The 25,543-nt window shown below is 37.8% G+C and overlaps 1 protein-coding gene across 4 annotated transcripts; it reads right to left on the bottom strand.

Annotated features, from left to right (window-relative positions):
* Positions 1-1,462: 1,462 nt before the first annotated feature.
* Positions 1,463-25,405, bottom strand: LOC120721158 (enhancer of mRNA-decapping protein 3-like). 4 transcript variants are annotated; one of them, XM_040011269.1, is made up of 8 exons: positions 25,233-25,405; positions 24,357-24,536; positions 23,140-23,324; positions 13,150-13,199; positions 12,849-13,011; positions 5,375-5,528; positions 4,359-4,576; positions 1,463-3,299 (listed from the first exon to the last, which is right to left on the bottom strand). In XM_040011269.1, the coding sequence occupies exons 2-8, from the start codon at positions 24,518-24,520 to the stop codon at positions 2,965-2,967; spliced, it is 1,269 nt and encodes a 422-aa protein (XP_039867203.1). In that variant the 5' UTR covers positions 24,521-24,536; positions 25,233-25,405; the 3' UTR covers positions 1,463-2,964. The 4 variants fall into 4 exon arrangements, with proteins under 4 accessions (XP_039867203.1, XP_039867200.1, XP_039867201.1 ...); XM_040011266.1 differs by having other exon boundaries at positions 12,849-13,199; XM_040011267.1 differs by lacking the exon at positions 25,233-25,405 and adding an exon at positions 24,927-25,210 and having other exon boundaries at positions 12,849-13,199.
* Between the last annotated feature and the right edge of the window lie 138 nt (positions 25,406-25,543).

The raw sequence follows: 25,543 nt of genomic DNA, 5'->3' as shown, positions 1-25,543 counted from the left end.
AATGCACAGAAATCAATTATTTTTCAGGAATAATTAAATAGATTCAACATCTTTCTTCAATGGAACTGCCATCTGCACAGATCGTACCTTCCCAAAGGAAAAAGTACTTACTAGGGTATATTAGACTTAACAGTTACTATATACAGTAATGGATTTTACATCAGATTAAAACTTTGGGTGTAAGATTCAGATAATTAATTATTAAAAAACTAGACATTTTAAATGAGAATAAGAAAGAAAAGTATGTCTTTGTGCCCCCCCCCCCCATTTTCCCTGTTCATGCCCTATCGGCCCCCCTGGCTAAACTTTGCTAGATCCGCCCCTGCACAGTTACCAGCTGTCAGATAGAAAAGGATCCTGGCGTACAAAGTAATATTAAATAAATTCTAACAACAGCTTCTCAAGCTTAAACGTGCTGCTGTTGTTCAGCCGCTGGTTTCCTCTTTCTGGCGCAAAGTGGGCGATAAACAAACAAGAGAGACGGACTCCCGACAGAAAAGCCGATCAGCTGATCATTAATCAGTTTCACGATTGAAGTAGCAGCAGGAGAGGGAGGGTGAGAGAAGAGGCAGTCGCTCCATATATCGGTTGTTAAGGTAAACGCGGGAATGCTTTACAAACATTCAGAGATGAACTTACACACTTGCTTTACTTCTCTCTGGGATCACTTTCTCGGAGATGAAATGCTCAACCAGACCACCTACAGGTCGCATGCCACAGCCGCTCTATCACGTGATGCATACTGCTCCAACGTGCTAAGGTTATGAGCGGAGTTATGCCATGTGGCAAGTTTTGTGAGGTGCTTTTTTGATATTTAATGGATCGGATTACATTTTTTATTTCTCTCCGATATCCGATCCAGTAATTTAGGTCAGTATCGGACCGATACCAATACCTAATATCAGATCGGTCCATCCCTAGTGGAGACTGCACTGTACTTTGAGAAACTGTTTAAAATGGTTAACCTTTTTAAAACAAATTTTAAACATTTGGATTATTACCTTTTACAATGGTGATAAAGTCACCAAGAATCTCTGTGAAGAACCATCTGCAATTACCATGTCTAAAACACCAGCACATCAAGTGATGTTGAAATTGTTTCAGCTTAATGGTGTAATGTCACACTGTATACACTGAGTGGATGTAAGTTTTTAAAGTACCTTAGCAAATCATTCATAACTATTCATATTCTGTAATTATTCTTACAGCAGTAACCTTTAGGAAATGAGGGTTAGAAATACCCTAAGTTCAAACAACAGAACACTTCTGAAAAGATTAACAAATAATGCTGCCCCCTGGTGGTGATAGTTTGAGTTCGCAGTTTGGAATTTTAAAACATACCTTTACATGCTTTGCTGGTGGTCCAACAAGCATAATTTACGAAAGAAAATGTCCTACAATAAAGAGTCATTTGTTCAAACATCACTGGGTTTTGTGGTAAGAATTAAAAGGCAGACAGGCATTGAATTCAACATTTTTATTTTGCAAATCTTCTCCTTTTCCCCCCTTTACACCAATGAACCTCAAAATGAGACTTCTCCACAATCAAAAATCCAAGGCATATTTTAAAACGTGAACTGATGACAGTCATGATCACATTTTAGTCTCCGCTACAATGAAAACAATGAACGGTGAGAATACACAAGAGGCTGTAGTCACTGTGACCTTTGTAATCCTGAGTGGTCACTTTGATATTGTGAATATTTATTTTTCTGCAATTCACTCACTCTAAACAAATTCCCTGATTCCTTCTTATTGTTTTTGGCAAATTACCTATTGCCATGTTCTAACAAAAAATGACAAATCAGCAAATGCACAAAAAGAAATGTGTACGGACACCGAAGATGAAGTACAAAAAACAAGGAACAGTTATTTACAAATGTAACAAGTTAACTGAGTACATAGAGTGTAAAACTGCAAAGCCTTCATATTTATACCCTTACATTTCAACTATATTTGTTTGATGCAAAAAAAAAACGTTCATAAAACCAGTCTTATGAGCTTTTGAAAAACTGTTATTGCTCCATTTCAAAAGTGCACAGCTTCAGTTTTGAAAATAAAATACAGACTTTTTTGTTCAGGTACAGTTAATATTTTGCTGAAATGTTAGCTTTAACAGAAATTTTTCATGATGACCAAGAGCAAGTCAGTTAGAGAGGTAATTTAACTGCAAGTGCCAAAAAGGAAAAAGTTATGCAAATAGTAATAACAACAACAACAACAACGCCACAATAAATAGCAGTAATACTTGGAAAATCAAAGTGGTAGAAAACTACTATGAACTAAAGACACCAACTAGTGTAGAAAGAGTGCTACCACAATATCAACGAAAATATAAACTTCTGTTTTTCCACCTTTTTAAGAAGTTATTCCTGAGATGTGTTCAAAAAAAATAAAAATAAAAATATAGATTCTGTATAATATCACATTTTCAATCGAACATGCTACACAATTTATATGACAAAGAGCACCCTTTTCAGTAAAAAAAAAAAAAAAAAAAAAAAACAATACAACATATGGAAATACAATGGGCACAGACCTAAACTGTGGAAGATGAATGGCAGTTTTGACTGGCAGTCAGCTTTAGGTTGAGCGCCACTCCAGGTCCGGGAGTCATGATCTGACTCCACATGTAATTTAAAGAAGGAAATAGGAACTGTGTATTTGCTACTTTGACTGGTCACAAGGTCAGAGGTCAAAGATACTCACAGTGGTCAGCATTTTGTAAACATATTCACATCACCACAGAGCCCTTATCAGAACGCACAAAGAACAGGAAACCTCTCCCCTTCCAAAACAAGGTGTCACACACAGCGTAACACAGTTTATTCTTTCCAATGATGCTTCCAAAAGTATCAATAAGTTTCATACACATTGCAACACAGTTTTACTTGGGGCATGTTGTTGCTTGTCTGCACACTCAAATGACCCATTCACTCCAAGCACCAATAAGTATAGACTCTGTTATACTGAGTGCAGAGGGATGACGAATTTGCATCCAAAAGGTGAGTGATAGTTGATTCCAACTTCTTGGTAAACCATCTTAGGGAGGCCAATATCACAGAGGTAGACTCTGCTGTCTTTGTCTGCTAAAGGCAGTGGAAGTCCTAAAGAGAGGGTCCACTTTGCGTCCACACTCTGAGGCTGCTCACTGACTGGGGGATCAATACTTAGGACTGGAGCACGGTTCTTGTTGGCCCAGTCAGCAACAGATTGGTACCAGGACTGCTCTTTCAGCAGTGGATTCTCATGGCAGTCCAAGCAGTTGATGACGAGATCGACTGGGCTCATGGGCAAGTCTGGGACACAGCCAAAGAGGGAGAATGTTTTTTAGTTGTATTGCAAAATCATAACACAGAAAAAAATATATATATTAGTGCATGTGATCCCATTACAAACAGTACATTGAGACACTACAGGAATTGAAAGTGCCAACACATGTGGCACTTTCAATTCCTGTAGCAAGGAGTGAAATTATCACCCCTTTCAAAAAGATGTTGGTGCATCTCACCATTTAGCTTTTAATCCAGAGGGGTATACTATAGAGCTCAACCTATATATTAAGTATTCATTGATGTATTATGTTGGTACTTATAAACACCCGATAAAAGAAAATGTAAAAAGTTAAGAGACAGGAGACACACCCTTTTACCACATTATGAGTCAAATAGTTCATCCACCAGAGGACATTCTGCAGCTTGCCTGTTGGCAACATGTTTGGATTGCTATAAACACAACAACCAGCTGATCCGAGCAGAGTTGGGCAGAGCATAAATGAGTAATCCACGATTTGTTATGACAACAAAACAAGAATATTTTTAAACTGCAGTGTCACATTATCTTAGTAAGGACTCATAAATAACCTATACATAACAACTGTTAAGGAAATGTGTTTATGCTTTATGTGTGTGGAAGAAAAAACAAAAACACAAAACACACACACAAAAAAGGGGGGTGGGGATAAAAAGTCTCTCTCTCTCTCTCCCTCTCCCTCTCTCCCTGCAAGACTTCCAGCTGTCTTCAAGACAACAATGATCAAAATAACAGTAGATAATTATAAACCAAGAGTGGATTATCTTGTATTAATTTAGACTAACTAAAACTTTGCAGAGATAAAACCAGTGTTTTGATTTATAAGTTTACGTCCAAGATATCAGTATGAGCTCCAAGCACAAGAGGAGTCAGGAGTGTCTGAAATGGTGCACCTCCACTAGAGGGCAACATTTGCCTATGATAGTCAGTTACAACTGGGCATGGTTAACACACAGTGCCCCACTTTTCTAGCAACGTTGTTGAGACCTGTGTAGGCTACAGTGTGAATACAAAATACTTTAATACTAATACTGGTGGAGTTTTACCTTTGACGCTGGAGACCTGCTTTCCGCTTGTCTTGCTGAAGAGGTTGACCTCACTGGTGACCGACTCTTGCATCTTGACAAAATTAGGCAGGAACAAGATCACCTCCACTTCATGGTTGGCTAAGTGCCTACCACAGCTGATGCCTTGGGCTCCCTGAACATGGGGACCACACAGAAGGACCACAGTGGGTCTCTGGTGGACATTTTTTGGTGTGAGCCTATGAATATTTGAGAAAAGAAAGATTTCTCCATAAAAATCACAGGCAATGACAAGTACATGAATCACTTTGCGATCAAACTGGCAATGCAAGTCTAAACCCCATCTCAAGGATTTTGTGGGAAGTCAGACACTCATTAAATTTCTGTAGAAAAGAAAAACTGAACCCCACCAAAGGTTCCTTAATTTTGATTATGGGAATTATGACAATGGTACTTGACTAAAGCACGTGAGCTATACTAAGTATTTTATTTATAATTACATTTTTAAAATATCCCAACCTTGATAAATCTTAAATAAAGTCTTCTATATTTACAAGGTTTAATATTAAACTGAACAGAAGAATTGAGCGTCTGCTGGTTCTCACTGAAATAGTTGTGATTTTGCACTACAACACAAAATTAAACCTGATCTGAGTGCACTGTACTTCCAATTTAAATCTGACTCATGCAAGTATTGCAGTGCAAAGTAGATGAAAGGACTGAGGCAATAAACCAGTTTTGTTATGAGCTACTGTGTTGTGTTTCTTTGATGTTAAATAAGCCTCTGCCACACTTAAAAGTACATGTAAATAATACCGAACAGGGTTTGCTTTGGTCTTTTAGGATGTTCCTGACACTATATTTAATCTTAATGTAGAATGTAGTGTTATCCTAAAACAATAAGCCTTGTTTTTCAGACAAGGATCTTTAACACACTGTTGTACATTCTTTTTCTTATAATACAAACCACTAACAGTAGCTAGCCATGAGACTGGGAAGTCTAAGGTGCTACTGAAGCTAGGACTGGTACTCCTTACCTGTTCGGTCCACCTAGCAATGTGAGAGCCATCTGACTGGAACAAACACCGACTGCTTCTAGCCTGCGCTCAAGAGAAAGACCCCAGCGCTCTGCAGCTGCTAGGAGTTGTTTATGAAGCTCATAGGGCACGGTGGGAACCACCAGACCTGTGTCTGCACAAAGAAAACATGTGAGATAGAGACTGTGTTAATGTGTTTTCATTTCAGCACCAGTTTTAGTTACATTCTAGAAGCAAAACATTTAATAAAACTGAAGCCATTTAGCCATTAATCTCCATCAAAATGGCTTTAGAAACAAAAGTAGAAGCAAAGTCAAATCTAATAATAAGACTTTGGTGATAAGGACATATTAGTCTACAGATAAACACATTCCCAGGTTTTCCGGCGGACAGTAGTCGGGTTGCATTGAATCAGAAAGTAATTCAAATAACTGGATCGCAAAAGAAAAAGAAAAAATAAATAACAGTAGGGCTGTTCGATATAACGATATATATCGGATGACGATATAAAGAAATCTATCGTTTCATTTTACGCTATCGTTTGTTTCGTGGTGTTGCAAACTAAGCTGTTTACGGCAATATTTTTTCATCGTTTTGATGGTCACTGTAGTGGCTATATTAATTTCTTAAAGTTCTCTCTTTCTCTTATATTTAATATAACCACACTACGGACGGACAAGCACCTGTTGTTATGCGTTGTCCTTAGCAACAACGACGGTAAAACCATCGCGTGTCCGCTTGTTTATTTTCCACATAAACCTTTCACAATAAAGCTCAAGATCCTGTTGAGACTTTTCAAAATAAACTGAATCACGTGAAAGAGTATGCAGAGTGTTTACGGATGAGAAGCCAAAAAGAGCCGCCAGGTGCTAAAAAATAAGCCTTCGACTCAAACGTTAAAACAGGCTTTTCCCCGCAGCACGCCGTGTAATAAATACTCACAAAGAAAACGGCGGCCGTTAAAACTTATGTCTAAAAATGTATAATTTCATACATCGTTAAAACACTCGACTCCAGGTACACAACGCCCAGCTGGAAACACGTTACGCAAGTCGAGCTGCCCGAGATTCACAGAATTTACAGAAATTGTTAAATTTTTGTGATTTATATCGTTATCGGGACGATACATGTCTTATATCGGGATATGAGCTTTTGGTCATATCGCACAGCCCTAAATAACAGTAATAATAATTTTTGCTTGACATCATGCAAACTCAAGCATTTCATGAACATTTGCGACAACAAATAAACCTGCAATAGAAACGTATCTGGGAGCATGTGTGCGAATAAAAAGTGCGGCAATATGAAGCTCATGCAGCCCTCAGCTTCTAAACAAAAAGACTGATAGCACAACAGCAGCAGTGAAGATGATGCTGCCAAAGTTTAATGTGGAGTCAGTCCACACACACAGACACAGAGAAGAGCATTGGGGGAGCAGTTACTGAGGTGGTGAACTTAGGTGGAAACTAGGGATGGACCGATCTGATATTACGTATCGGTATCGGTCCGATACTGACCTAAATTACTGGATCGGATATCGGAGAGAAATAAAAAATGTAATCCGATCCATTAAATATCAAAAAAGCACCTCACAAAACTTGCAACATGGCATAACTTCGCTCATAACCGAAGCACGTCGGAGCAGTATGCGTCACGTGATAGAGCGGCTGTGGCGTGTGAGACCTCTCTGCGGTCTGGTAAAGCATTTGGAGCCTTGCTACAAAACCGGCATTTCATTTCATTTCAAAGTTATCCCAGAGAGAAGTAAAGCAAGCAAGTGTGTAAGTTCATCTCTGAATGTTAGTAAAGCATTCCCACATTAAGCTTAACAACCGATATATGGAGCTTAATAGTTCTGCTAAGTACTCTTTAAAATACCAGAATAGGGAGGATGGAGGATTTAAGTTTATTAGATTGATCAGTATTGCTGAACTATGAAATATTTTGGGTGCAGTGTATTTTTTTGCATAAAGGTATAACAGAATAGCTTTAGTGTTTGTTTGTTTTTTAACTTGAGGATGAACTTATACAAAAAGCAGCAAGATATTAAAAAAAACTGTTTTATTGATTTAAAAAAAAAAAAATACACTATATCGGAGTCATCGGAGTCAGTATCGGCAGATATCCAAATTTATGATATCGTATCGGACATAAAAAAAAAAAAAGTGGTATCGTGCCATCTCTAGTGGAAACAAATCATTTTTCTTCTGTTTCCACTTGTTACTGTAATCACCAATAAAAATTTTACTAGGAAAAAGTGTGGTTCATCAAATGACGTGCTTAACAAGCTCTGACATGATCAAAAGTGAACTTGTAGCTGCTTCTGTCCACGGTCGTTTGTTTTACACAGCAAAAGCCGCAGACGTTAAAATATGACCATGAACTGTTATAAACTTCGTCTGACACCGTGTTTAAAATAGGCAGATTGCTGAAGGCTGATGATAGCCATCCCACGTTCTATCGTTGTGATACCGGCAACAAGGAGAGGTGAGTCTAAAGGCGAGCATGGGGTATAGTAAAACATGTTTATTTTGAAGGTTTAGGTAAAATCATTTTTCAGATTTAGTTAATTTTAAAAATAATATATAAATAAAACTGTATTATACATTTAAAAATATACACAAGGAAGCTTTCTTGCAGGGCAGCACAAGAAAGACATACATGCTTTTAACTGACATTACTTTACGTGAAATTTTTTTTATTTTTGGATTTCATTTTAATATGCCATGCATTTTTGAGAAATCTATGCAGTTAAACTATTAAAACATGAATTTTTAAAATAGAAATTAATGAGACGTTTATTTTGAAAGTCCTGTGTTTTTTGTTTTTAATATTTATTATTGCTCATTAGTAAGACTCTTAATTAATAAGAGACTAATGACTCTTGTCATTGTTTGTTCTAGTATAAAGTGATCACAGTTTTTTGTCCTTGTCACATGATCTGTAAATAGTATCTCTGTACGTTTTTACTACCTTGTGTTTAACACCAACCTGCCAGAGGGTCTGGAGATGGAAATTAGCCCAAGGCTATAATCTGGCATATTTACATTTGTTAAAATCTTCATTAATATGTATTGCCCCTCTTTCTAAATAAAATAAATAAATACATAAAGACAAAATAATTTCTTACCTAATTGCTCGATTAATCGGTTGAATAATCAATGACATACTGGATTAGGGCTAGGGCTGCAGCTAACTGTGAGTAAACTATTGGGGAAAAGCTGTTCTTCCTCTATCTGACCTGATCTTGCTCCCATCACAAGATTCTCCATTTCCCTTCCTGTTTGTCACTGCTGTCTGAGGAAACAAAGGAAAGATTGGCAGCCTTTAGAAAAGATGGCAAACATGAGGCAGTCAGAGTGATAACGCCTATTCCCCACAGGCCCTGAACTCACACGCACCATCACATGGTTTCTGACCAATTCCCAGCTCTTAGCTGCGGGACAGGACTGCACTGCACTGGACCCCCCCACACTGGCTGCTTCTCAGTCAAAACATGCAGCGGGTTCGCGTGACAAAAAAAGGGGGGCAAACATCACACAAATATGAACACCTGCACCTGTATCCCAACATCTTGTGGTGAGAAACTGGGGAGGGCTAAAGTAAGATGGATGATGGTGGTGATTGGGCTAAAAAGTGAGTCCATTCATCTTCTTAAAAACACACCGTTACCCATGACCAGATGAACCATCAGACAAAGTATTTAACCCAAAAACATAATACATGCACTATACACTTTTAGGTAAGATTTGCCACCTTTTGACTTCAGGAACCTTTAAGAACTGCATGAAGCACTCTCCAAATCATTTTGGAGGCTTCAGCTACTGGACTGGTCTGTCTAACCTAATGACTCTTACTTTGGACTTCTTAAAAAATTCTGTTTTTAATTAGCTAACTATAGGAGCCAAAAACAATCATTTTAAGAGCAGTCCTATTTCAAGAAAAATTCTGAAATTCCTTTGTTTTTTTTAAATTGCATCCTTCATACCATGTAACCAAACACAATTGTTCTTGTGTATTTCCTTGAATTACTGTAATGTATATCTGCAGTTTGTTTTTCTTTTTTTTTTTTTAAAAAAATCACTGTACAAACTAAATTGTGTGGAAAGCTTTATAGAGGGTGTGCTAATCCCTAGCTATCCATTGCCTGTGGCACATTATAAGGGTAATAAGAGTCAAGCTGGGGGAACTGTGCGGCTCAGGGTCCCTTTGATAAATAAAGCTACTGGGAGGCAGTTAAGTCCTTAATGGCCTCTTACACATCTCCAGCCTGGCAGCTGAGAAGTTGGTGGCCTCACTGGTGTGCACAGAACTTACACTGACACAAAGAGATGCAAGCGCGTGCACACACACACACACACACACACACACACACACACACACAAACACAGATCCCACATCACACTCATATACACCCACGACTTTGCACCCAGACATGCAACACTCTCAATGACACACACATTCTACACACGCACACCCTCATACACAAGATAATTGCATATAAACACAGAGTCTCATGCCGTGCCTGACCGAAATTCTTGCTTATCTTTAGGTCGGCCCTGTTCCCCTCCCACTATTCTTTATTGATACCACACAAAGACTGCTAATATGTTTCAGTGGGCAACAGAAATCTAGAGCATGCCAATCCTCCTGTGAGCGATAAGCACAGGAAAGTCAACTGGTTCTTGTCATGCAAGTGCTGCCTTGAGTGCCAAGCTCAGAGGAAGTGGGTGTTGCACTAGTATGCACTAATTGCTTTTAAACCAACCCATCAGGTGCGCTTCTTAACCCTGCTGCTTAAGTTTCTGCAACCAAAACGCCCCACCTTTCTCTCGCTCTCACATATGCATACAATTCACACACACGCTCAGTGCAGTATTAAAAACAGACTAGCTAAACTGGGTAGCTGTGAGTATACAGCAGCGCTAAAATAAACTGAGCTGGAAGTTATCCTTCAAGCGTGACAAGGAAACTGGCAAGACTGAAAGCAATACGCGCTGGTTGGATACGAGCCATGTGTGACTAAGGCTTGCACTGGGGTAGGGAGGGAAAGCAGCCCATTTCATTCACTTCTGTTCCACTTTAAGAGTTGCAGAGGTAGCAAGAAGAAAATAAAACTAACATTAAAATTTGAAATATTACCTTTTAGTAATTTAGTGGTTCAAACAGCTTAATATTGGAGCGCCACAGAGGTTTTTGAGTCTCAGTCTTCCTTATTGTTTTTACCTTTTCTAGGCACTATTAGTGCACATAATAACAAGGTTAATATATGTGCAAGTAACTCCTATGAGCTCAAGCTCATGCTATACATTGCTCTAAACAACCAGGTCAGAGTTGTTAAAAATGGGTTGTAACGATTCAAAATATGCTTCTATCTATGCCAACAAAGTGATGCAGCACGAATAGTTAAAGTAAAAGAAGCTCACATTTAAATCATTGCAACATGTTTTCTAATTTGGCTTGCCTGACCTGAAGTTTCACTACAGTAGGGAAGAGAACAGCACAACTAAACTACAGAGGCTGCAACCTTCACAACAATGACTTATAGAAACAGAATCTTAAATCCCCATGTCCGCTTGTTATGTCAACCTAACCAACAGCTGGGCACTTTGTTTTACTTTGTGTTCTTGCACTGTGGTTTTATCTGTTTACTGGCAAAGTTTCCAGGTCAAGAGCACTGCGGTTTTTTCCTGCTTCAGAGGTGCTGTTTATGTAAGGCTGTACGGCGGCATACTAATTACAGTGTGCAGAGGACGGGGATTATGATGACAGCCCTGGGAAGCAAATCTGTCTGCACGGTAAGAAAGGAGGCTCTGCTTGGAAGCTATCTGCAGAATGGTTGGCAGCTGCTTATACTGAGCTCTCCTGAGTCACCACATAAAACTGTCGATCTGGGATAAAAACACCAATGTCACACACACCCGTCACCCTTGTACTAATATCCAGCCTTGCTCATCTTCAGAAATTTACATAGAACCATGCATCGTGAGGAAACAATTTAAATTTGAATCATTTGGTGTCAACATTATGTGACAATGCAGGGTTCAACACCTGACATTATCCAACGGTCAGCAAAATATGCAAATTACATTTGACCACAGAGACAACTAAGAAGCATACTTTGACCAAGAAAAATGTTTAAAAAAAAAGCACCTCATTTTAGGGTCTGCCTGTGGCAGGACTAATTTATTCTACAGTTAATTCCATATCAGACCACATCAGTAAAGTTTAAAAACAGGCCACTCTTTGTGCTACAGCCATTACTGCTCACCTGACAACAATCACATCTTTGACTCCAGGGCCTGTTAGCCATTACCTATCTTGTGTCTGTATTAACCAATTACATAATATTCCTAGAATGAGCCAGTTTGAGAAAGGAGAGGGCCATCATTTCTATAGGCTTATGCCACAAGAGGTTGCAGAAGTTGCATCAAATGGCAAACAGTAAAAAAAAAAAAGAAAAAAAAAAAAGAAAAGGGAAATGGCCTGTATCTGTGTTGAATAAAAGAGACACTATTAAAAGCTCATTTAATATCAATTGTAAAATAGACTATGTCACCATTTGACAAAAGCCATAACCCTTTCGCCAACTGTGCTTGTCAAAACAGTGCTGTTATATAAGCAGAGTGTACACCTAGCCAAGGTTGAAACAGTGGGAGAAAAAACTACTGTCCAAAACAAACGAAACTAAAGACACACTTAAAAATGTCCTGTATATTTAATGTTCACCATCTTACATAAACTTAAATAAGGATACTTCCCACGATGCACAAAGTATTAATGAAGGTGAGTCAAACTGTGTGGTAGCAAGATTAATTTTGTTCTTTTATCAAATATAGAAAACCAGTCAGAAAAGGCCTTGCATTTACATACTTCATTCTTATCCACTATTTATTTCTGTGAGGTGTGATCACAGAAAGAGATAAAATAAACAATAAAAAAAATAAAATTTGCCCGTTACTCATTCAACATGACATCCGAGTGAAGCTGATATTTTTCAGATGTTACCTCAAAGTCCTTTTATGACCAATTAGAGAGCAAAATCACAACTCTTTAAAAGTGACCTGAATTTTGCGTGGAGTATTGCTAGTTATTATAGCTGGGTATCCAGCTAAAAAGAAACAGATTTCTACAGTTTTCAGGTGTAGTCCACAGTTACATAATTGTGTAAAGAAAGGATCTTTTTTGTTTTTTTCTTTTTTAAATATTCACAGCGTAGTCTAGCATGGATCACTCAGAGTTTCACTACTGTTTGAATGTCCTGAAGGGTCTGGCCAAATGATCTGAACTATGATGTCTTGCAGGGCAGAGTACAACTGACTCACCGTTGGCTCCACTTGCAGCTTTGGCTTCTCTGCAACTTTGTCTACTTTTAATTAAAATGAAGTTAAATATTTTGAAACACTGGACCACAAATGGTCATACACAAATGTGTCCTTGCCACAAAAAATTTGTGTGTGCATCTTCTTCTTACCCGTACAGTATTCCTTGCCCCCATGCTGGGGCACAGTTATCTGTCTGTATGTGACCGGTTTCACCTCCAGAATATTCTCGTCATGGCGATAGGACTGGGTCTTCTGCTCAGCCTGTGTATTGTGATGTTGTAACTTGTTGCTGTTGCTACTGGCCCCATCAATCTGGGAAAAAACAGCAGCCTTGTCGAACAGAGCCAGGTTTCCCTCAAAATCAAAGTCAGTGTCCAGATTCTCATCAGTCCCATCACCAAAGCATTCATCATTCTTTGATCTCTGCCCTCCAGCCCCTCCATTCCTCACATTGCTTCTCCTGGGTGTGGACTGTGTCGTCCCTCTGCTGTTTGATGAACCTGGAGACAATGGAAAACACAAACTGAGGATTGCTCACATAAAACAGGATTTGGTGTTGGACAATGCTGGCAAAGATTTAATCAGAACATTATCAGGGGTAGGTGCACAAATGGGACCTCACGATCCCTGAGGAAAAGAGTATATGTGCCATTGCAAACGATTCAAAACTTGTTATGGATTTAATTACCCAAGCATGCAAACATTTGACAAAAAGAAAGATTACACTCAATCATCAGAGGTGGTCTGTATGAAGTTAATAGTATATCATGTTAGCATTTTGAGCAGATCCTTTACTCTTACTCAAGGAGGAAAAACAATAGAGTTACGCCACTACATTTAAATAAATTAAATAAAGTAGCAATGCTTGTCTTTTTCCATACATTTATATACTATCCATTAAGATGTGCATAGTTTGCTGATGCTAGGCCTGCTGGCATAGTAATATTCCACTACAGCCACACGCCCTCATTACTCTGTTCATAGCTGAATAATGGTTAAGGCGAAAACAGGAGGATCAGATGATACAAAGCAAAGTGTGCCGACTGCTTACGTTCTGTCTTATTGTAAAGAGCCAAAAAAAAATATAATACAGTCTGTTACTGAGTTTGTAAAAACAAAACTTATTCTAGACTTTTAGTTGGAGTAGAGCAGGGGTTCACATTGATGTGAACCTGGGGCACTTGTACTGGAAGGTCATTACCTTACAAAGTGCTCTGAGATTACTTATGTTTTCAACTGGTAACAATAAAAAACTGAACTGAAATGAAAATGTTGACCGTCTCTACTATATTTGGTGGTAATGTGGTCCTGGCATGTGTCACATGTTAGATCCAGTTGTGAATTTTCAAGACAAGCTGACAAAAGGAGTGTGTTCATTTAGGTTCATTTTTGTAAGCTAAGCCTGAGTATGTGTCAAATGATGCCAGTCTTTTACACACATAAAATGACACAGCAATGTGTTTTGTTTTGGTTTTTTATTAAAAAAAAAAAAAAAGAAAAAAAAAAAAAAGTTGGTCACCATTTCTTAGCTTTGTTGAAAACCCCACCCACCAAAAAAAAACCCAAATAGATATATGCATAAAAATAGATTTAAAAGTATTCTTAATTTATTAAAAAAAAAAAAAAACAAAACAAAAAAAAAAAAAAAAAAAAAAAAAACACCTAGTGTACCTCAAATTGAACAAAATATTACAATAAAAATCTGGGAATTATAGTGTAATTAATCTCTACTATGGTGTCATTTAGAATCTAAAGAACAAATTAATCATATAGAACTTCCCATCTGAATCCCCAGGATTAAACCCCATCAGCTGCAGGTTCGGAGCGGGGAGCCAAAGGCTCTGCTCTAAGCTGGCACACGCCTTTTTTCCAGATTATTTTAAATATATATATTTAATCTGTCAGACCCCACTTATATCCTAATCATCTCTAAATGAAGCTAGGAGCTGTCATACTATATTGAAAGCCATTGTGTTATAAACCGTGTAATCCATACACAAGTTCCTGCACTCAGCAGTTTCAAATTCGGACTGGGAGGTTGCAGCCCTTTTATCTTGGATAGCTGTTACTGCAGACTCTTATCGCCTCACGGATAGTTACGATAGCTCAATGAGAACAAAACACTGCTAACACTTAAAAGGTCCAATGGCTGAATGAGCGGTGCTTGATAAAGTTTATGTACATGTAAGCACCAAAAAAAAAAAAAAAAAAAAAAACCCAAAACAAAAAACAAAACAAAATGAACCAAGGGAAGAGAAAAAAAAAAAAAAAAAAAAAAAAAAAAAAAGCAAACTGGAAAAACCTGGCCTTCAACCCCAACCATCTAGAGCTCTCTCACGCTAACAAGGAGACACAGAAACACACTCACACGCTACTGTCAGTGTGACAGCTAAGGTACTCTGGCTTCTCTCACGCTATATGCTGGAAAGCATATTGTCATCGTAAACTTCGCTTGACACAAATTTGCCAGCAAAACTAATTTGACACCGCTGTAGCTCTATTCAGCAGTGAATTGGTGCCCAAACATGCAATTACTTTTTACATCACAATTTTTATTTTTTTAAAGAAACTCATTCATTCATATATTCACATATATACATACACATATATATATATATATACACACACACACACACACACACATATATACATACATATATATAAATAAATAAATAAAAAAGCTAACGTCTTATTAGAGTAAGCCAACAATGTCATTATTTACAAGGAAGTGTTTTGTCATGCTATGAATCAAAAATCTGAATGAACTTGGCAAAGCTCCAAGTTAAACAGGCTAATGAATAACAAGTAGACAGACAGTCAACCCTACTGATTTGAGTTTAGACAAACTTCCCACAACAGCTACAACTACAGAGGCCTGGAATGTTCTTAACTGAAATGTGAGTTTAGGTAAGAACACAGTGTTCAAACTGTGAAAGCGTTTCATAAAACAATATATTTTATTATTTTTAGAGATCTTGGTGGTTTTCATTAAATTGGTCCATGCACTACTCAATATCTGGTTTCATCAGTTATCATCAGTGATTAGAAGAAAAAAAAAAAAAAAAAAAAAAAAAAAAAACCCAAACAATCCCTACGACGTAAATGTGACTAAAATAAATAAATAAAACAAAAAAAAAATAAAAAACAAAACAACCACATTAAACAGACACCAGTAAATACATTTAAAAAAATGCAAAGCTTAGAAGTGCCATGAAAACTTGTTGGTGAGGAGCAAAATCAAAATCAATCAAAAATGGAAGAGCTGCTGATGATTGTGGTGAAGCACATGCACACTGATAATCAAAAGGCAAAGTCAAATAAAATGACCTACTTACATACTTACAATAGACTCTCGAAGTCTATTATAACGGCAGCATTTTCCGATTAAAGGAAGTGTGTGAGGTTACTTAAAGAACAAGGATGTTCGTGATGGCATGGAAAACACAATAGGAAGGCAACAATGGTGGTACGCAGGGCAGTACAAGTGTTTGATTAGATTTGCAACTAAAAATAAATGGTTGCAGATTTTAATGTGCATTAAGGAGCACGTAGGCATTTGAGTCTCACACAGTGGGCAGCAAAGAGGCAGTAAAAACATTTCATATTTGGCTTTTGGATGGTTTTGGATTTATTTATTTATTATTTATTTTTTAACTATAATTTCACTCCATATAAGCAGCTCCTCCAAAACACAAGTTGAATGAGATCTGTTTGGGGTTAATGAAATCAACTGTTCTTCTATACCCCTATGTATCCTCCTCTATATTCCCTTTGTGCTCTCCGAGAGATCATTAACAGATATTAAAAAAAATAAATAAAAAAAATTCCTAGAACCTGTGATCTTATGTGTGCAACAGCCCACCCTGCCTTCCCGTCTTTGTGACTGGGGGCTTTTTGGGAGCATGGCATTGCGTGTGAAAGGACCAGCCCAGCCCAAGCCACTCAGCACGTTGGCCCTGTGCAATTTGGGCATTAGCTCCCTGGCCTCCAGCCTGAAAGCAAGAGATTAAAATAAAAACTCAAAGGTAAACATTGCTTCCACAATTGATATCGCTTTGGCTTTCCAAGCACACTGGGACAACATGGCTTCCTGTCGGGGAGGGGGTGTCGGTTTCCTGTGCTGGCCAGAAGCAAGTCAGGGAAATGAGATGGGGGGGGGGGGAGAGGGAGAAAGAGTGAGAGAGAGAGCAGGGCACTAAGCACAAAAGCCTGGCTTTGCATAACCTTCTCTTTAGGAGCAGACACCAAGAGGGAGGGGTAATGTTTATTGATTTTAGTCACACACGTATTGTAAAGAGGAACTTTGGTACAAGTGTTTAGCACGCTATGGGAATCATAGTGGGGAGTTATAGCGAGGCACTGTTTGGTCCCAGGCTCAGGTTTCTGAAGAGAAGGCAGCAACACGCACACAGGAACTGACAATGGATTAGCAATTTATGACTTATGACTTGAATCTATGACTTATTCATTTAATGAAACATGGAAAAGACCAGTTTTCTATTGTTCACGTTTCTATTTCGATGTTCAGGACGTAGTGTTTAATCACACTGGAGAACACTGGCAATTTTTTTTGACCCCTGACTCTTCCATTGTTTGGTGATCCTGAGTGTAAAACTGAACAGACTTTAAATGACTCCAGCAGAGGCCACAGAGCTGTCCAAGCAGATTTCCTCCTTATTTGCTGCTGACTAGAGGAAATACTGTTTTAACTTTTATCTAATCAGGAAGGTTGAGTAACACATTCTGATTTTTACAGCAATGTGCACAACTTGGGACAGGAAAATCTAAATATGTGCTTCAGTGTCAACATGCATCAGAGTTTGCATGTAAAAAAAGGTTATGACTGACAATAATAATACCCCAAGATCTTGGTTTTATATTTAAAATGTCGATATGAGTTTAAAAAAAATAAAATAAATAAATAAACCCTCTAAAATACAAAACAGAACTTTATCATTAAAGTTACAATAACAGCAACAAATTAATCAGTTAGTTCTGAAACTAACATCTGCCAAAGAGATGCATTGATCACAAACTGACCATCATACCAAATGAGATACCTGTATATTCCTCTATAGCAAAATCTACTGTGCAAGATAAACAAACAATTTAACAATATGCAACATAAACATGGTAGAATCCATCTTTAATAGGGTTAGTCTACTAGGGTTAGTCTACTAGGGTTAGTCTACTTTATCGCCAGCTTCTTTTGACAAGAGATGCCCTTGGTAGCCTGAAATCATAATAAAACCTTATTTAATCCTGTCAAGGACAAGGCTAGTGCATTCACTATTCTGATAGTGGGGATCTCATTGGAGCGTCACTTACCGTATTTTTCGGACCATAAGGCGCACTGGATTATAAGGCGCATTAAGCGAAACAAAACAGTCAGATAAGTCAAACTAGAGATGGCACGATACGACTTTTTTTACGTCCGATACCGATATCTTAAATTTGGATATTGGCTGATACCGATATGAATCCGATATAGTGTGTTTTTTAATTAATAAAACTGTTTTTAATATCTTGCTGCATTTTGTATAAGTTCATACTCAAGTTTAAAAAACAAAAAAACAAAAACAAACACTAAAGCTATTCTGTTATACCTGTATGCAAAACATACACTGCACCCAAAATATTTCATAGTTCAGCAATACTGATCAATCTAACAAACTTACACCCACTCCATCCTCCCTATTCTGGTATTTTAAGCAACCACCTCATGCTCATGATGCTTAATCGACATTTTACATCAGATTAAAACTTTGGGTGTAAAATTCAGATAATTATTTATTAAAAGCTAGACATTTTAAATGAGAATAAGAAAGAAAAGTATGTCTTTGTTCCCCCTTTTTCCTGTTAATGCCCTATCGCCCCCCTGGCTAAACTTTGCTAGATCCGCCCCTGCAGTTACCAGCTGTCAGATAGAAAAGGATCCTGGTGTAAAAAGTAATATTAAATAAATTCTAACAACAGATTATCAAGCTTAAACGTGCTGCTGTTGTTCAGCCGCTGGTTTCCTCTTTCTGGCGCAAAGTGGGCGATAAACAAGAGAGACGGACTCCCGACAGAAAAGCTGATCAGCTGATCATTAATCAGTTTCACGATTGAAGTAGCAGCAGGAGAGGGAGGGTGAGAGAAGAGGCAGTCGCTCCATATATCGGTTGTTAAGGTAAACGCAGGGATGCTTTACTAACATTCAGAGATGAACTTACACACTTGCTTTACTTCTCTCTGGTATAACTTTCTCGGAGATGAAATGCCGATTTGGTAGCGAGGCTATAAATACTCAACCAAACCGCTGACAGGTCTTGCACGCCACAGCCGCTCTACCACGTGATGCACACTGCTCCGACGTGCTATGGTTATGAGCCAAGTTAGACCATGTCGCAAGTTTGCTGAGGTGCTTTTTTGATATTTAATGGATCGGATTACATTTTTTTTTTTATTTCTCTCCGATATCCGATCCATTAATTTAGGTCAGTATCAGACCGATACGTAATATCGGGAACCCTCATGTTAACTTTTATCGAGTGGAAAAAAGTTAGTGTTCATCCTCCAGCTTCACTGTTTATTTTATGCTTACATAGCTGTGTCGCTAGCGATCACGTAGCACATCATTATATACCAGCTGGTCCAACTTCAGTCACCATACAAAAGGTAACTGCTGTTTAGTTTTCTGTCTTCGTTTATGTTGGAAGTGATAGCAGAGCTGCACATTTTAATTTTTTCAGAAATCTTTCAGTCAGAACATGTTATATCATGTTTAGGTAGAAACTAGCAAAGCTAACTTCCTTTTAACTTCTAACTGTTAAATTTAACAAATTCTGTTTTAATGGATGCCTAGGATGTTAAACTTAATTGTTACACCCGGTAAAGCAGCAATGCTGATTGTTTTATTAAAGACGAAAGTATTTTTAAACATAAATGAGTTTTTAACTCTCAGCGATGGCACAGTGTTCGTTTGTTCATCTTTGGGACTTGAAGCGGACCGAGTTTTGGACCCAGATTACTCCACGAGGCTCCTGACTACGGTAGCCGTAATGCTCCGACAATCAGTCAAGCGGTGCGGCTTTGTAGCTTACCAAGGGTGTACTAAAACATCTCTTGACAGATTTTTTTGAGCGCCGTGTACCACATAAAATTGGTCAGTAAGCACAACCAGAATTCATACATAAGGCGCACCGGATTATAGTGCCTTATAGTGCGGAAAATACGGTAAATGTTCAAGTAATACAACACTGTCGAGTCGAGACTGGCTTTCAAAGTCAATATCATAGACTCCCATGTTACAATGCCCAACTGCATTGATAAAAACACATTTATAGCTGGCTACAAAAAACAAAAAAACCTGTTCTCATTTATTTAGGCAATTTCTAGCCTACTTAATGGAGATTTGGTGTGTGTCTGTGTGTGTGTGCGCGCGTTCATTTTAGTAACTCACTTATTTGGATTTGATTAAGGCTAAAAATGATCAATCTTGGAGGCAAGGCTGCTCTGACTGAAAGCTATACAGACAGAAGCAACAAAAACAATAGCCATATGCAAACATCTTGATCTGACAAGTAATGCAGCCTGCTGTGAGGTATAGGGACTTGTAAGATGTTGCTTTAGTTATGGTGACTGAAATGATAGTATTTTATTAGTTTGTTACTTAAGACTAATAAGCAGGTATCAGCATCTGTATATTGCACCTGTAGAGTTGATAGGGCTTGCCAGTGTTAGCTGGAAACTAATATGGTTACTTCTTGCTCAAAAACAAAAAATATCAAGAATGGCCATTAAATTAAGTGGATGGGTGAGTAATATCGCAGTGGTTATGTTAATCTTTTGCATGCAGTCTAAGGGCACATATCAACCCACAGCACACTGAAAACATGTGAGTTTCTTTGCTCAGCACAACAGTCACTCCCTACCTGTCCAACTCTCGAGCTTACCCGAAACAAAGCTCAAGTTCACGCATCACCATTTTGACAATGTGAAATCCAGGAGATTGTCTTTGATGTGTATAGAGTGTGCATTCCAAGCGTGACAGTTTGGCTGGGAGTGGTGTAACGCTGCACTACTTCAAACAAACCAACTAATTTCAAGTCTTTTTTCAAATCAGTCAAGGCACCTTGCAATTGCATCTCATAATAGCTGTATGCTTTTTTTAAAAAATTCAATCATCATCCATTCACTTCCACTTATCCTTTTACAGGGTCGCGATGGGGCTGGAGCTTATCCCAGCTGTCTTAGGGTGAGAGGTCACCAGTCTGTCACAGAACTAACATATAGACACAGACAACCATTCGCACTCACATTCACATCTATTTGCAATTTTAGAGTATCCAATTAACCTATCCCCACCAACTGCATGTCTTTGGACTGTGGGAGGAAGCTGGAGTATCCAGAGAGAACCTACGCAAACACCGGGAGAACATGCAAATTCCACACAGAAAGACCCCGGCCTGATGGTGGAATTGAACTCAGGACCTTCAACAGTGCTAATCACCATGCTGCCATTCACTTCCACTTATCCTTATATTACTCAGTTCAAAATTCTGACGCGTCCTCCTTTACATTGAGCTGATCATACACTGGGTGATTTTTTTCAGTCGCGTTTGAGCTCCTACCCAAACTGTACGACTGAATTGCAGGGGTTAGAAGTTCGTAGCTCACGATATATGTTCTCACACTATATGGCCCGATCCGAGGGGCGACCAGGATTTCAAACAGGTTTGATTTTCTTGTGACTGACTGGGAGCTGGCTGTGAGGTGCTAATTGCTTCTTGTTATCTCTTGTATGCTAAGGCGAAAATCGGGCCGATCCCCAAAAGGGTCGCACGAGTGAAAAATCGTCTTAAAATGTGCGCAAAAAAATAAATAAATAAATAAAAAAATTAAAATATAAAAAAATTAAAATAAATAAAATAAAAAAATAAAAAAATCGCACAGTGTATGCCCAGCTTTACATTACATCCAGCAATTTTATGCTAGTTTCTTGTTTCTATCAGATAAACATTTCCAAATCACTGGAAATCTGTGATTGATTGTTTGGTGAAAGCAAAGTGTGTATATCAAACTAGAGTTAGGTCAGGGTGGCATACAAAACTAGTCGTGATAACCAAAATCTTTGAGCTCCCTTCCAGTATCAAAGACAAATTGATACTGGAATACTTTTTAGTTTCAAAAATTGATTTTTTGAAACTAAAAAGATGAATAAATAAAAGAGATAAATAGCAGTACAAGTAAAAACACAATACAAGTTAAAAACAGTAAGAATTTAAAAACTAAAAGCTATCAGGCTATTAATCATTTTATAGTTTAGATTTTATGTAACCAAAAATGATTTGCACTTCCTTTTTGTTATTTGGTGAAGAACATTTCGATTGTACAAACACAAACTCTGATGTTGAGTGACACTGCACTTTTGCCCATCTTCAGTGAGGCAACTTTCAGGCAATTAAAAGTGTGATTGGGAAATATGTGAAATTGCTGATTGTCAAGAATTTCACATATTGCCCAATCCTATATTGTCAGTGAACAATATCAATTTCATTTTCTACTTAACAGAAGAGAACTCTATGGCCATTGCTGTGGTAAATTCCTGTTACGTATTTCATCACTCTCAACATTATTGCTGCACTCTGCAACAATAGCCCTCTGTGATTTGACAACTAGGAAACAAAGCTTCACAGTAAGCAATAAGCTGAAGTCTTAAAAACACAGGGATTTCCCCATTTTATAAAGATGTCAAACTGTCTCATTGTTCTGGAACAACTGTAAAATAATATGTCACCATTCTCGTATGATAATGCCTAACCACATGCTTTCCAAGCTGTGTTCAGTTGCTGTAGTTTGATTAGCACATCCTTTGTTGAGTCTAAAGGTCACTCGGTTATCTGTCATATCAGTGGTCAAGATGTTATATGAACAGATGCTTACAAGTACAGCATTTGTCTCATGTCATAGCAAAAAGGTTTCTGACATGTTTAAAAACATAAATTTGGCCTTTTCATTGGTACAAAACAGATTGTTTTTCTTCCCTACAAGTCCAAAAAAAAAAAACAATACTTAAAAATGAAAAAAATGAATTTAGTAATTTTCACCATACATTTGAATTTTGTTATTACTTTCCAAACATTAGACTTTGCATCAAATAATAGGAATATAATTAGATAAGTAGAACATAGAACAAATTATTAAAGTGCTGCATTTTTGCCAAAGTCTAAGTTTGTGTGCACCTGCTTGAGTCTTACCCAAGAAGGGTATGGAAGGGAAAAAACAAAAAACAAAAACAAAACACTAGCTTATTTTTGTTAACATGAACAGAGGTGAATTACACAAGTGACTATAAGGTACTGACCTTTAGTGTTAAAGTGCTTTATTCCTATATTAACTACCAATTAAATAAACAGCTAGATGATGAAATGTCAATTCTTTCAGGTCATGACCTACCTTTACGGGGGTTGCTGCTCAAACCAGAGCTGTTGCTTATTGCAAGAGAGTGATTTGTTTTGTTAGTCTGGCCATGGCGTCCTGTTGATATGTAGCTGGGTTCTGTTGCAGTGTCTTTCCCAGCGCCGGTCTTGTTGACTTTGTTCTGGATATCCAGAAACTTCAAGTCCTTGATATCCATAGCACTAAAAGGGACAAAAAACAAAACAAAAACAAAACTAACATTACTTGGAATCCAAATGGTACTACGTTAATAATGAAATATCCATTCGTTACATTGCTGGGAAATAATTTTCAATCCAAAACCAGAAAAAGTGATATTAACGGAGTTCTTGACTGGTTCTAAAATTTTAAATTAATATATTTTGCCTAATTTTAAAGCTATTCATTCAACAAGCACTTACAGTCAATTCGTTTGTCATTCATAGAAAAATATGGAGTTTGGGATGACTATGTTTAAAATTTTCAATGAATACATGGTGATGCCAAACTTAATAAAAACTAAGTAATACTGGTACAGTTATGGAAAAAAACAAGTATATACCATTATTGACGTCATGACATTTGGATAAACAAAGACTTGATTTTCTCTCATACTGGGCCTATTATTACATCTTTTTGACTTTAGAAGCCACTATAAAACTCATTATCACAATACTGCTTGTTGAAACTGATGCTGTCAAACAATTTATGTCCACTGTTACTGTGGAAAAAAAGAACGCATTTCTGATTCGTCTAACCAGAAGTCATAACAGGCCTTCACCTCTGGGTTTACTGGCAAGCAGTAGCTTGTGCTGATGTTTTCTGTGGTGAGCATGGATTCCTTGAATTTGAAAATTTTTCAGTCAACTCAAACTTCAGTTCACTGCAAAGAGTTCAATAATCATTCTTTACTTTTAATTGCTAAAACATGATCAAAGTTCAACATAACATGGGGATCTGTTGAATTATTAAGCAAGGTAGTACCACTTGTTTAGTTTTGTATTAATTTCCAGATGCTTTTTATTTCAGCAAAATAAAAATGTGACATGTCAGTAGCACGCACTGAGGATTTTATACAAACACACACACTTTTTTCAAAGTTGTACTCATGCACTAAAGGGGAAGCTGAAGGGTCTTTAAAAACACACACACACACACCCCACACACACACACACCAAGGAGAATTACAAAACCTGGTCAAAGTTCTGAGCTCCCTGGTGTATTCTATGCATTACCTGAATGTGACCTCAGGAACAGGACACTTGACTCCATTGTGATACGGATGTTTCAGGGAGATTGTTTGGCTGACGCGATCAACAGATGAAACCTCACCCTGATAAACTCCCAACGTTGCTCCACAGTCTATGGACACAACACTACCCACCCAGTCTGTGGCCATTCTCTTTACAATGATCCTGTTTTAAAAACAAAAACGGAAAAAGGGCTTTAGTGAGATAAGTGTTAGATCAATGTTTAACAGGCTAATTCAGTGTAACGAGTACATACGGTTTGCAGACTAATTTATTAAAAGTTGGCTAACTTGGGCCATTGTAGGCATGACCAGCAATTAGCCATCTGGCGTACAACTTGTTTTTTCGACCAGAGACCTTATAAGAAAAAGACTTTACACTAAGAGTCCTGAACGCTGAGTATAAACTTTGCGTTAGTAAAAGCGGCCGTGGAAGCTAAAAATCACAAGATAAAACTAGATTTTAATTAGCTTAACTAACCAGCACCTGTGTGGTTGTGGTGGGCGTATTACAAATCAGACGTTTCACAAGTAGGTGTAAATATTAGCAACCTACCGTTTTAGCAGGAAAGCCTTCGTTTGTCATGTTGTAATACTTAGTTATTTATTTAAAAATGACCAAAGCTGTTGCTGACATTCTTGTGAGGACAATATTTAAACAAAATTACGCAAATCTCAACATTTCGCCGTATACCAAGGAAGCTATGATAGCTAGCTCGGTAGCTAACATTAGCTTGTCTTCTGTCCCCTCTTTTTTCTTTCTTTGTTTTAATAAAAGCAGATTGCAGCAATTTTGAATTTGGTTTCTGTCGCCGTTGAGCTAAGAGCCTAAATCTACTGAATCTACAGTGGGTAGATTTACCTTAGCGAAAAGCTGTGGTGAAATGTCAAAGCAAGACAGAGCCCAGGCTGTTTTTTTTTTTTTTGTGAGCGCTGTGTTCCGGGATACTACGTCACTTCCTTTATGTCCCACGTTGCTTTGTTTGTGTCTGTCTCCACTCATGTGACGATCAATACTCACACATAATCTCACTATGTACACGATTCTTCTACAAAACTAATTATATTGTGATTATTTATGTGTTATTTGTTTCTTTATTCATTTATTGGCGGTCTTTTCTCCCCCCCCAAGTCAAGATGAACGAGAACAACTAATTAAAATACATTTTTATT

Source organism: Simochromis diagramma, unplaced genomic scaffold, assembly GCF_900408965.1.
Source record: "Simochromis diagramma unplaced genomic scaffold, fSimDia1.1 OVJJ01000603.1, whole genome shotgun sequence".
In the NCBI taxonomy this organism is placed as follows: domain Eukaryota; kingdom Metazoa; phylum Chordata; class Actinopteri; order Cichliformes; family Cichlidae; genus Simochromis; species Simochromis diagramma.
Note: the sequence above shows the minus strand (reverse complement) of the source record. Positions and strands in the feature narration are given on the sequence as shown.

What these genes read in the sequence shown, in the direction of transcription:
- LOC120721158 (XM_040011266.1), bottom strand. Translation starts at nt 24,520, where the DNA reads ATGGCCACAGACTGGGTGGGTAGTGTTGTGTCCATAGACTGTGGAGCA. An exon ending in GAGCAGCAACCCCCGTAAAG is followed by an intron (nt 13,200 to 23,139) that starts GTAGGTCATGAC and finishes CATTGTCTCCAG; the next exon opens with GTTCATCAAACAGCAGAGGG. An exon ending in GGGCAAGGAATACTGTACGG is followed by an intron (nt 5,529 to 12,848) that starts GTAAGAAGAAGA and finishes TTCTTTGTGCAG; the next exon opens with ACACAGGTCTGGTGGTTCCC.